The 12,946-nt window shown below is 45.1% G+C and overlaps 1 protein-coding gene across 1 annotated transcript in view; it reads right to left on the bottom strand.

The window, feature by feature from the left end:
• The window catches only part of LOC137369762 (dermatan-sulfate epimerase-like protein), a 44,897-nt gene extending 34,371 nt beyond the window's left edge, over positions 1–10,526 (bottom strand). Inside the window, exon 1 of the mRNA XM_068031178.1 lies at positions 9,004–10,526. Within this exon, the coding sequence (XP_067887279.1) occupies positions 9,004–9,992 (989 nt within the window). The 5' untranslated portion in view covers positions 9,993–10,526. The remainder of the gene's footprint in view (positions 1–9,003) is intronic.
• Positions 10,527–12,946: the final 2,420 nt, after the last annotated feature.

Below are 12,946 nucleotides of genomic sequence, written 5' to 3'. Positions count from 1 at the left end.
AGCTTTTCCAACCTAACCTTGTAACTAAAACCTCCATCCCTGGAACAATTCTGGCAGACAGAGAATTCCAGTACTTGGGGCCTAGAGAACTGAATTTACCATTGAAAATGATCTTCAGACATTTTGCACTGCTTAGCTATCTCAAACTGTATTGCAACAGCAGTTTTGCTGTCTTTTGGCTCAATTGATTGCTGGTTTGACCTATAAAATAGGAAAAACAAAACAAAAATTGTGTCAGCCCTGGTTCGGTTGGTAACATTCTCATCTGTTGAGTCAGAGGGCTGTGGGTTTGACCCCAATTTCAAGAGACTTGAGCATAAAAATCTGGGCTGACACTCCAGTGCATTACTAAGGGAGTGCTGCACTGCCAGAGTGCTGCATTGTCATTTGAATGAGATAATAACCTGAGGCCCTGTTTACTCTTTCAGTTGAACGCAAAGGATCCCATGGCACAACTCAAAGAAGATCAGGGTAGCCCTGGCCAATATTTATCCTTCAACTAACATCATTAAAACAGATGATCTAGTCATTATCTTATTGTTGTTTGTGGGAGCTTGCTGTGCCCAAATTGGCTGCCTTATTTCCCACATTACAACAGTGTCCACGCTTCAAGAAGTCCTTCATTGGTGTGAAGCACCTTGGGATGTCCTGAGGTCATAAAAGGCACATATAAATGCAGGCGTTCTTTCATTTAGATAATATACTCAACTTTGGATATGCTTACAATATTTGATTTTGGACATGCCGACTAGTTTCTGCCTGAACTACAGATGGTTTAGTGTTGCAGATGTACACTCGGTAGAAACTGTGTTCAGACGCCCTAATCTCATCCTGCCGAGCAGCACTGGAGAGAATCCTTTCGTCTGAAATCATGCGTTGAAATCAAACCAACTTCACCGGGGAATTCCTTTCTGAATAACCTGTCCTACGTAGTCTCTCGTCACTGACATAACAAGGCCGGAATATTTTGAACAGAATGCGACTTATTCCTAGCAATAATGTCCTCCTCTGTCCCAATTCAACAATTACCTGCATGTCAAATGAATGTTCCCTGCAGTGAAAAATGACAGATCATTTGCATTAGGCTTTCTATACCAGTTTGAGCACAATCACATAGGTTTATATCTAATTAACATCCAGGCGGTAGGACTTTTAAGATGATGAAATAAAGTCAGGGAAAGTATCTCCATCATCTTCACTGTGAGTCAACTGATAATCTGCACCAGGTACATACCTTCGACTGAAATGCGAATAATTCAGGCATTGGCACTCTCGTGAACTGATATTTTATTGCTTACATTTGTATCTTTAAGGCTTAAGCTCTTTTTTTTAACATTAATTCATGGGATGTGGGCATCACTGGCTAGGCCAGCATTTGTTGCCCGTCCTTAATTGCCCTTGACAACATGATATGCCATTTCAGAGAGCAGTTAAGAGTCAATCACATAAGAGCCAGACCAGATAGGTTTTTACAACAAGCGATCATAGTTTTGTGGCACTATTACTGAGACTAGCTTTCAATTCCAGATTTTTATTAATTACATTTAAATTCCACCAGCTGCCATGGTGGGATTTGAACCCATGTCATAGAGTCATAGAGTCGTACAGCACAGAAACAGGCCCTTCGGCCCACCGCGTCCATGCCGACCATAATGCCTATCTATACTAATCCCACCTGCCTGCATTAATTCCATATCCCTCTATGCCTTTCTCATTCAAGTACCTGTCCAGATGCCTCTTAAATGTCGCCACTGTTCCTGCCTCCACCACCTCCTCAGGCAGCTCATTCCAGATACCCACTATTCTGTGTGTGAAAAATTTACCCCTTTGATCCCCTTTAAACCTCCTCCCTCTCACCTTAAATCTATGCCCTCTAGTTTTCGTCACCCCTACCATGGGAAACAGACTCTGGCTATCTACCCTATCTATGCCTCTCATAATTTTATATACCTCTATCATGTCCCCTCTCAGCCTCTTTTGCTTCAGGGAAAACAGACCCAGCCTATCCAATCTCTCTTCATAACTCAAGCCCTCCAAACCAGGCAACATCCTTGTGAATCTTTTCTGCACCCTCACTAACTTAATCACATCTTTCCTGTAGTGCGGCGACCAGAACTGCACACAGTACTCCAAATGCAGCCTAACCAACGTTATGTACAACTGTAACATGACGTCCCAACTCTTGTACTCAATGCCTCGGCCAATGAAGGCAAGCTTGCCATACGCCTTCTTCACCACCCTGTATACCTGTGTTGCCACTTTCAGGGAACTATGCCATCAAGGCATTAGCCTGGGCCTCAAGATTACTACATCAGTGACATCATCACTACGCCACCATCTCACCCAATGCAGTTACATAGCAGGTTTAGTTTAGTAAAGCATCTCAAGGTATGTCACAAGAGTGTTGTCAGACAAAATTTGACACTGAGCCACAAGGCGCAAGGCGACATTAGGTCAGGCAACCAAAAGCTTTGGTAAAGAGGTCGGATTTAAGGAGCATCTTAAAGGAGGAGACAGAGGTGGAGAGGCAGAAAGGTTTAGAGAGAGAATTCCAGAGCTTAGAGCTGCCAGAAATAATTAATGTTTATGATTCTTTAAAATAAAAGCATTGTCGATCAATAAAATAAAATGTTTAGGATGATGAATGTTGTCCTACTAGCGACAGTGTTTACGATATGTGGTTGACTTTATGATCACAAGATCATCACAGGAAAATAGTAAAAATTACCACAACCCCAAAATTTAAATTAGAATCATACAGCACAGAAGGTGGTGATTCAGCCCATCGTGTCCATGCGGGCTCTTTGAAAGAGCTATCCTGTTAATCAGACTCCCCTGCTCTTTCCCCATAACCCTGCAAATTTGTTCTTTTCAAGTACATATCCAATTCCTTTTTGAAAGTTATCGCTATCAAATCACGCTTTGCCCTTCTCTGGTCTAAGGAAAACAACCCCAGCTTCTCTAATCTCTCCGTGAAACTCACCCCTGGTATCATCCTGGTAAATAAAAATAGACACTTTACAGCCTTCCGGACTCAACACTGAGCTCAACAATTTCAGACCGTAACCTCTACTTCCATTTTCATTTCATTTTTCTTTGCAGAATTTGCTTTTACTTTTGTTTTTCTCTTTTTTTTTTGCTTTCGGACAGCAGCTATTCATCATTCTGCCATTCACACCTCCTCTAGACACAGCTTTTGTTTCTTTACTTGTCCCGTTACCACTCCCTTTGACTCTGCACCACCAACTCTTTTGTCATTTAATCTCTCCTGCCTTCCACCCTATCACAGACCTTCCCTTTTATTCCTTTTCACACCCTCCCACTTTTCACTTGCTTAAAACTTAATACATTTACAACTTTTCCCAATTCTGATTAAAGATCATTGACCTGAAATGTTACTTCTGTTTCTCTCTCCACAGATGCTGCCTGAATTGTTGAGTAAGTCCAGCATTTTCTGTTTTTATTTCAGATTTCCAGCATCTGCAGTATTTTGCTTTTGTGTTATCGCTCTGGTAAATCTCCTCTGCACCCTCTCCAAGGCCTTTCCATTCTGTTTGGAATGAGCGGCAGGTCCTGCCAACAGGGCTGGAAGTTGTGGGGGGGGGGGGGGGGGGGAAGAGGGGGTGGTAGGAGGAGCTGCGAAGCAACCCCGCTTCGGCAGGCAGTGGGACCTGAGGCCGCATTTTATGGGCAGCAGCAATTCAGTGGCTGCCGCTGGGCCTGCCACCCTATTAAGGACAGTGGCCTGCTCCCAATCAGAAGGTTGGCAGCTCAGCAGCCTCAGCAGCGCCACTGGAGGTGGTGGTTACTGCTGGGACTGCACCGGGAGGAAGAGCACACATGGACAGCCAGGCATCCCCACAACTACATAAGTGATTGGGAGGGCCAGGGCCTGCCTGACTGGGCTGGAGAGGCAGAGAGATTTAGAGAGAGAATTCCAGAGTTTAGAGCTGTCCAAAATAATTAATGTTTATGATTCTTTAAAATAAAAGCATTGTCGATCAATAAAATAAAATGTTTAGGATGATGAATGTTGTCTTACTGGAGACAGTGATGATGGTATGTGGTTGACTTTATCACAATATCATCACAGGAAAATAGCAAAAATTACTATTTATTATTATTTAAATTAGAATCATACAGCACAGGGGTGGGGGGGAGGTTGGGGGGGAAAGTGGATTACTAAGGGTAAACAGCACTGATACTGCGCGGGCAGCCAATACCACCAGAGGAGCCCTTCCATGGGCCAAAGAGTGCCCGAAAAGGAGGGCCCCCTCCCCCCAACCCCACAAATCAAGGCGACCTCCAGGCTTTCAGCAACAGTCATGTCATTAAACAAGGTAAGCAGCCAATCACAGTGAAGTATTCTCATAGACAGCAAACAAGGAAGTAAAAACCACTGAATCCCATCACTTTTAAAATTAACATTTTACAGAGAGGCGAAATAAATGATAGGGGCATATGCATGGCATTAAGATAGTGGCTAAAATATCATTTAGAAACAAATTTTTAAAAAAATTATGGATTTTTTTCCTCAAAATTGAGACATTTAATCTTCAGCAAATATAGAATTACTCTTTCAGGGCTATTGAGGCTGTTTCGCAGCAATTATAAACTTAATATGCTATGAAAAACCCAGTTACACCTCATTCAACAAGCGTAACTTTTTCAAGGGTTTTTACCATGAGACTAATAGCATAAGAGTGGAAATTTTCATCCGTTCAGTAATTTCTAATTGATTGGAGTTGTGGGACCTCTGGGGAAACAGAATCACTGACAGAAACTTTTGGATTCCCATATTTAACTGTGCATGTTCCTCAAAGTTTCAGAGGAGAACTCTGACCATTTCACCATCTTCGTTACCACAAATTGGGGTTGTTGAGTATTTATGATCTTTGAGTAGAGTTAGGAATCATATAATGTTATTTTTGCAGGGCTCTGGGAAAGTGCAGGGGAGTGAGATTTGGATAGGTATTTAAAAGAGCCAGCATAGGCATGATGGGCAGAGTGGCCTCATTTTGTGCTGTATCCTAGTATTTAATTTGAGGGCAAATTTTGCTTTTATTTCTGATCAACAAATAGAAACATAGAAAATAGGAGACGGAGTAGGCCATTCGGCCCTTCGAGCCTGCTCCGCCATTCACTGTGACCATGCCTGATCATCGAACTCAGTAACCTGTTCCCGCTTTCACCCATATCCTTTGATCCCTTTAGACCCAAGAGCTATATCTAACTCCTTCTTGAAAACATACAGCGTTTTGGCCTCAACTGCTTTCTGTGGTAGAGAATTCCACAGGCTCACCACTCTCTGGGTGAAGAAATTTCTCCTCATCTCATTCCTGAATGGTTTACCCCATATCCTTAGACTATGACCCCTGGTTCTGGACTCCCCCACCATCGGGAACATCCTTCCTGCATCTACCCTGTCAAGTCCTGTTAGAATTTTAAAGGTTTCTATGAGATCCCCCCTCACTCTTCTGAACTCCAGCGAATATAATCCTAACTGACTCAATCTCTCCTCATACGTCAGTCCTGCCATCCCAGGAATCAGTCTGGTAAACCTTTGCTGCACTCCCTCTATAGCAAGAACATCCTTCCTCAGATAAGGAGACCAAAACTGCACACAATATTCCTGGTGTGGCCTCACCAAGGCCCTGTATAATTGCAGCAATATGGACCTCAGGTGTGTCATGCACTATCATTTCCTGATAATTATCAGAATATTTGTGGGTCACAGCATAGACTGACTACAAATATTCTACAAATTCTACAAATTCTATTCTACAAATAAACCAAATTTAGTTATTTTTTCTTTTTTACATTTTTTACAATCTTTTTTTTGCATTTATTTCATTTCATCTTAGTTTGTTCAGTTTGCGTACCCACTGTTTTTTTTCAGGTTTGCACTTGCTGCTGTTCAATATTCAGTCCGTTAACACCTAATCTGCTTTGTCTTTCAACACACCATTAACATATTGTTTGCCTTTGTTCCATGACCTTTTGGTCAGCTATGTGGCCTTGTCCAATCTACACCTTCTCCTTTGCTATCTCTTGCCCCACCCCCACCTCACTTGCTTATAACCTGTGACTTTTCTAATATTTGTCAGTTCCGAAGGAGGGTCACTGATCCGAAAAGTTAACTCTGCTTCTCTTTTCACAGATGCTGAGTGGTTCCAGCATTTCTTGTTTTTATTTCAGATTTCCAGCATCCGCAGTATTTTGCTTTTATTATAATATTCCAAATCCTTCTAATCCCAAAATCGTGCACTGTTTTATGTTTGAGTCCACAGCCTTGCATGACACTGTCTTTTATGTGCTATTTTCCACCTCCATCCTACCCCCTTTAAAAGGGGCATCTAACGTCTGAATTAGAGATAAAAATGAAAACGGGACATGGGATTCACACAGCAAATTCACAAACATCTGATCCTGACTTGCCTGTGCCTCACCACTTCAAAACCTCCCCTCCACATTCCACTCCCACTCTCTCCTTTGTCTCCAGCCGCATGCTCTGTTCTGAATTGCCCTGGCATCCTGGTTTTCATCTGGACTTTTGGCATCTTTGGGCATTAGCTATCTTCCCATTTTTCTGCCAATTTCTTCCACCCGCTTCCTTCCGTTCTATTTTGGAACTGCTTTTTTTTGTTCAAAAGAAAATCTTTCTGATGATTTTCCACTGCTGGACAGAGACAATCTTTGTAAACCAGCTTGCAGTTTTCTCCACTCCTTTCAAAGCTTTTTTTTCCTTCAATAAGTTTACTGCTTATTAAACCCTATAACAGCTATTTGGGGGTGCAGTTTTGCTGGCAATACAAAACACAGATTGGTGACTATAATGCCTAGTTTCAGGCAGCAGTGTTGTTCAGTGTATAACACATTTACTCCTGAGTTAGGAGTTCATGAGTTCAAATCCCACTTCAGAGACTTTGAGCATGTAATCTAGGTGGGCAGTCCAGTGACCATGATGAAGGAGTGCTGCACTGTCAGAAGTGCTGGCTTTTGGATAAGACTTTAAAACTGAGACTCCGTCTGCTCTCTTAGGTGGGTGTAAAAGATCCCATGGCACTCTTGTGAAGAAAAGTAGATTCAAAAGTATTTCATTGGCTGTAAAACACTTTGGGACACTGTGAGATCATGAACAGTGCTATGTAAATGCAAAGCTTTCATTTTATTCGGTGGACAATCAAATCCAGAAGAGTGCGAAGGTAACATACATGAGCATGGTACTACTTGAGCTAGTGACATTTTAAAGGTTTTGAAAGACATGCAAAAAATGTTTAACTTAGCATTTCAGTAGGTTTGGAAAGAGTTCTTATATTCCCCCTTAAGCATTTCATAAATCCAGTTTGACACTGCACTGGAGTTGTTTTTTATGTGGTATCAAACTGCCACCTCCAGATGCCTGGCATTCTCTTTCAGAAACCGATTTGAGTCTTACTCATATTATACTTTGAAAACCAGTTCACAGCAATACTAAAACTGCAATACAAACTTGCTCTTTGTGTCAGCAGTCAGTACATAGCAGAGAAAGTGAGATCGGTAAAGAAAAGCAGAGAAGCTCTGATTTTAACAATGCAACCAATGAGAATAGGACTCATTTGCCCATTTTAAACCCCTCCTGATTTATCCCTGATTTATTCCGAAGAAGGGTCACTGACCCGAAACGTTAACTCTGCTTCTCTTTCCACAGATGCTGCCAGACCTGCTGAGTGAATCCAGCATTTCTTGTTTTTGTTTCTGATTTATCGCCCTATTGACTTGAATGGAACCAAAAAATCGAGTGGGGCACCAATTGGCTGTCCGACCCCAAAACACCCCATTCTGACTGGATACATTAGGTTAAATGTGGGGCTTAAGTGGGAGTTCGAAAGAGATGGAGAAGGAGATAGAAAGGCACAGGATTAAACAGAATTCAGAAAGACCACTAAAATCCTTCCGGTCAGTGCTCAGCCCACATATCACATCACACAATACCTCTCTATCAATCTTTTATTCAGTTACCTAGCCAATCTCTTGAATTTGCTGATATATTGAGCCCTAATAATCCTGCCGATACTAGCTGGATTAAACTTTAGAACTTGAGTGCACACTCCCTCACTCCAGTCCTGCTACCATGCACTCAACACATCCTACAACCTCAACACATCCTAAAATCTCAACACATCCTACAACCTCAACACATCCTAAAACCTCAACACATCCTACAACCTCAACACATCCCACAACCTCAACACATCCTACAACCTCGACACATTTTACAACCTCAACACATCCCACAACCTCAACACATCCTACAACCTTGACACATTTTACAACCTCAACACATTTTACAACCTCAACACATCCTACAACCTCAAAACATTTTACAACCTCAACACATTTTACAACCTCAATGCATCCTCCTAATGCTCTGCAAACATAATCTGTTTTGTTTTAAATTCTGTCAAGTTTGATGATCTGGACACAATCACTCACCCAATTATTGTTATATTTTTACAATCACATGTGCCTAATAAGCATGATAAAAAGTTGTCAATTAATCATGAGATCCCATACCTCTCTTCACAAATTGATACAATAACTGCGACCTCTTCAGTTTTTATTTTGCAAACTTTGGGTTTCAGAAATAGTAATATTGGTTCACCCAGGCCAAATGGAAACACAGCGCTTGTGATATTAATAAATAGATCTGAAATAAACAAGGGTGAAGGTCAAAACAGATAGAAACTGGAACTGGAGTAGACCATTGATCTCAACCCTGTTCCATTATTCAGTTTGATCATGGCTGATCACTACCTTCTCTCCACCTACCCATCTTGGTTCCATAACCCTTAATACCTTTGCCTAACAAAAAAAATTATCAATCTCAGTTTTTACATTTTTAATTGGAACCTCTCTCCCTCACCCCCACCAGCTCAATAGCTTTTACGTCCCAATACTTTGAAACAGCGTAATTTTACAACAAGAAACAATTGAGGTAGGACGCGAAGAGTTATCACCAACCTGTCCAGGAAAACTAGCTGGCTCTCTGGTCCATAGAACCAGTTGTAGTTAGAGTCGGCGATGCCCACGCTCCTCTGGAACCCGGGCAACAGGGTAGCGTAGTAAAACCAGAAGTGCTGCTTCAACCAAGGGCTACCTGTGTGGTTCAGGTGGAAATGCCGCAGTGCCAGGAAGACGTACTGGGTGATGGATTTGGAAGTGTAGCTGCCGTAAGCCACCCCTTCATCCAAAGAGCCATCGACAATGTGGTCAAGCAGGAAGATGGTCTTTTCCATCACGTCGATGGCTATTTGCTTACAGAGCAGGGCGCTCTGCGGCTCGTGAGGAGTCAGCACCAGGGCACCCATCAGCAGAGCCAAGATGTTGGTGGCTTGGTGATTGTGCAGGAAATGTTTGCCCCAAGCCCGGTACTTGGAAAACTCGTACAGCTCCTTCGTGACGCTCTGGATCTTCTCCAGGTAGGCCTTCCTTCTGGGTGCATTGAGGAATGGGTAGAGGAAGTCGAAGGCAGTCACAAAGCCGGTCAAGGAGTGAGCCACTGGCACCTCGTCGTTGGGTGCCACCCGGACCTGCCAATGAGGGTAAGCGGTCATCCTATCCAGGTAGTCCAAGGTGAAGTCCAAAGCTGCCCGATCCTCTGGGAAGAGGAGGCAGTAGAGAGCCAGCACCCCTAGGTTGTTCCCATAGACCTCATTCCACTTGGCTGAGAAGCTCAGGTAGTCAGTGGGGGGCAGGTAGAGGGTAGCTTTACTCAGCATGGTCCTGACAGCGTTCCTGATGGCCCGGGTGATGGGTGTGTGACTGGTGTGGGACTTCTGCCGCAGGCTCTTCACGTCCCGGGAGTCGAAGTAGAGCAGAGGGTGAGGTTGGTGCTGCTCATCGCTCCGCCGCTCCTCCGAGAAGCCGCTGCGATCCCAATAAATGTTCCTGTCTCCCAGCCCGTGGCACAAACAAACGAGAAGCAGCCACGGTGTCAGAATTAACGCCATGTTACATGTTAAGTAAGAGCAGCCGGGCTCTCCTTTCCAATGGACTGCATTGGAGATCTGGTAGATAGAGGAGGGCACATTCCACACTGTGATCCTGCTCTCAGTTTAAACACTACACTTCCAGCAGCTTACAGCACGATCCAGAGGCGGCTCCAGCTGCCAAAGTGCAAGAGCCGGGAGCCCGCAGCCAAACTTTCCACAGAGATCCTCCCCATTGCCGGCCTCTCCACTCTCCTCCTCTCCCTGTCTCTCTCTCTCTCTCTCTCCACTCCTCCTCTCACTGTCTCTCTCCTCCTCTCCCACACTTTATCTCTCTCACTCTCTCACACTATCTCTCACACACTCTATGCCCTCCTCTCACACTCCTTCTCTCCTCCCAGTCTATCCCCTCCTCCTTTCTCAGTCTCTCCCCCTTCTCTCTTTATCTTTCCTTCTCCCCCTCTGTCCCTCTCTCACACATACTCTGTCTCTCTCCTCCTCCCTGTCTCCTCCTGTCCCTTTCTCTCTCTCTCTCCTCTCCTCCCCTTCTGTCTCTCTCACTCCTCCCTTTTCTCTTTCTGTCTCTCTCTCTATGTGATCAGCTCTCGTCCCTACTCATCAAATCAGTCGGGTAGGTTGTTACTCCGCCCTCTCCCTCTCTCACCTCCCGCCACCCCCCCCCTCCCCACCCAAATCTCTCTGTGTCAGTCCCTCTCGCTCTGTGCTCGGAGTAATCGCTCTTTTTCTCTCTCTGTCCGGGTTGCAGTCTCTCTCTCTCTCTCTTTCTCAGCTGGGACAAGTCTCTCTCTCTGTCGGATGCGCTGAGACTAGCATCTCTCTCTCTCTCTGCTGGGTTTGTGTCTCTGTCTCTGCTGGGACTAGTCTCTCTCTCTGAAGTGCTGGGACTAGTGTCTCTCTCGCTAATGTGCTGGGGCTAGTGTCTCTCTCTCTGCTGAGACTATCTCTGTCTCTCTCGCTCTGCTGGGCTAGTGTTTCTGTCACTGTCTGATGTGCTGGGACTAGTCTCTCTTTGTGTGCTGGGACTAGTCTCTCTCTCTCTTTCTGATGTGCTGGGACTCGGCTCTCTCTCTTTCTCTGCTGGGACTAGTCTCTCTGTCTGATGTACTGGGACTAGTCTCTCTCTCTCTCTCTCTCTCTCTGTGCTGGGCTAGTGTTTCTGTCACTGTCTGATGTGCTGGGACTAGTCTCTCTTTGTGTGCTGGGACTAGTCTCTCTCTCTCTTTCTGATGTGCTGGGACTGGTCTCTCTTTGTGTGCTGGGATTAGTCTCTCTTTTTCTCTCTCTCTGCTGGGCTAGTGTCTCTCTCAGCTGGGACTTTACTCTGTCTGCTAGGCTAGTGTCTCTCTTTCTCTGCTGGAACAGTCTCTCTCTCCCTCTCGGCTGGGCTAGTGTCACTCTTTCGCTGCTGGGATTAGCGTCTTGCTCTCTCTCTCTCTGCTGTGACTAGTTTCTCTCTCTCTCTCTCTCTGCTGGGCTAGTGTCTCTCTTTCTCAGCTGGAACTTGTCTCTCTCTCTACTGGGCTAGTGTCTCTCATTCTCTTGGGACTAGTCTCTCTCTCTTTCTGTCTGATGTGCTGGGTCTAGTTTCTCTCTCTCTCCCTCTCAGCGGGGCTCGTGCCGCTCTTTCGCTGCTGGGACTAGTGTCTTTCTCTCTCTCTGCTGGGATTAGTCTCTCTCTCTCTCTCTCTGCTGGGACTCATATCTCTCATTCTGCTGGAAATATCTCTCTTCTTGATCTGCTGGGACTAGTGTCTCTCTCTCTCTCTGCTGGGACTCATCTCATTCCCTCTCTCTGCTGGGACTAGCTCTCTCTCTGATGTGCTGGGACGAGTGTCTCCCTCTCACTCTGCTGGGACTAGCCTCTCTCTCTGATGTGCTGAGACTAGTGTTTCTCTCTATCTCTCTGCTTGGACTATCTCCCTCTCTGGTGTGCTGAGATGTCTCTCTCTCTCTCTCTCTCTGCTGGGACTAGTATCTCTCTCTCTCTCTGATGTGCTGGGACAAGTGTCACTCACTCTCTGCTGGGACTAGTATCTCTCTCTCTCATGTGCTGGGACAAGTGTCACTCTCATGCTGCTGGTACTAGTGCCCCTCTTTCTGATGTGCTGGGACCAGTATCTCTCTCTCTGCTGGGACTAGTGTCTCTCTTTCTCTGCTGGAACAGTCTCTCTCTCTCTCCCTCTCGGCTGGGCTAGTGCCACTCTTCCGCTGCTGGGATTAGCATCTCTCTCTCTGCTGTGGCTAGTCTCTCTCTCTGCTGGGACTAATGTCTCTCTCTTTGCTGGGACTAGTCTCTCTCTCTGATGTGCTGAGACTAGTGTTTCTCTATCTCGCTGCTGGGACTATCATCTCTGATGTGCTGGGACTAGTCTCTTTCTCTCTCCTGGGCTTTCTCTTTCTCTGCTGGGACTAGTGTCTCTGTCACTATCTAATGTGCTGGGACAAGTCTCTGTCTCTCTGATGTGCTGGGACTAGTGGCTCTCTCTGCTGGGACTCATCTCGTTCCCTCACTGCTGGGACTAGTCTCTCTCTCTCTGTGATGTGCTGAGACTAGTGTTTCTCTCTATCTGTCTGCTAGGACTATCTGTCTCTCTGATGTGCTGGGACTAGTGGCTCTCTCTCTCTGCTGGGACTCATCTCATTCCCTCACTCTGCTGGGACTAGTCTCTCTCTCTCTCTGATGTGCTGAGACTCGTGTCTCTCTCTCTCTCTGCTGGGACTAGTATCTCTCTCTCTCTCTCTGATGTGCTGGGACAAGTGTCACTCTCTCTCTCTCTGCTGGGACTAGTATCCCTGTCATGTGCTGAGACAAGTGTCACTCTCATGCTGTTGGTACTAGTGCCCCTCTCTCTTTCTGATGTGCTGGAACCAATATCACTCTCTCTGCTGCGACTAGTATCTTTATTTTTCTGCTGGGACTAGCATCTCTCTCTCTGCTGGGATTAGTGTCTCTC

The sequence above is a fragment of the Heterodontus francisci genome, chromosome 5, assembly GCF_036365525.1.
Source record: "Heterodontus francisci isolate sHetFra1 chromosome 5, sHetFra1.hap1, whole genome shotgun sequence".
Taxonomy (NCBI): domain Eukaryota; kingdom Metazoa; phylum Chordata; class Chondrichthyes; order Heterodontiformes; family Heterodontidae; genus Heterodontus; species Heterodontus francisci.
This window is presented reverse-complemented; position numbering and strand designations above follow the sequence as displayed.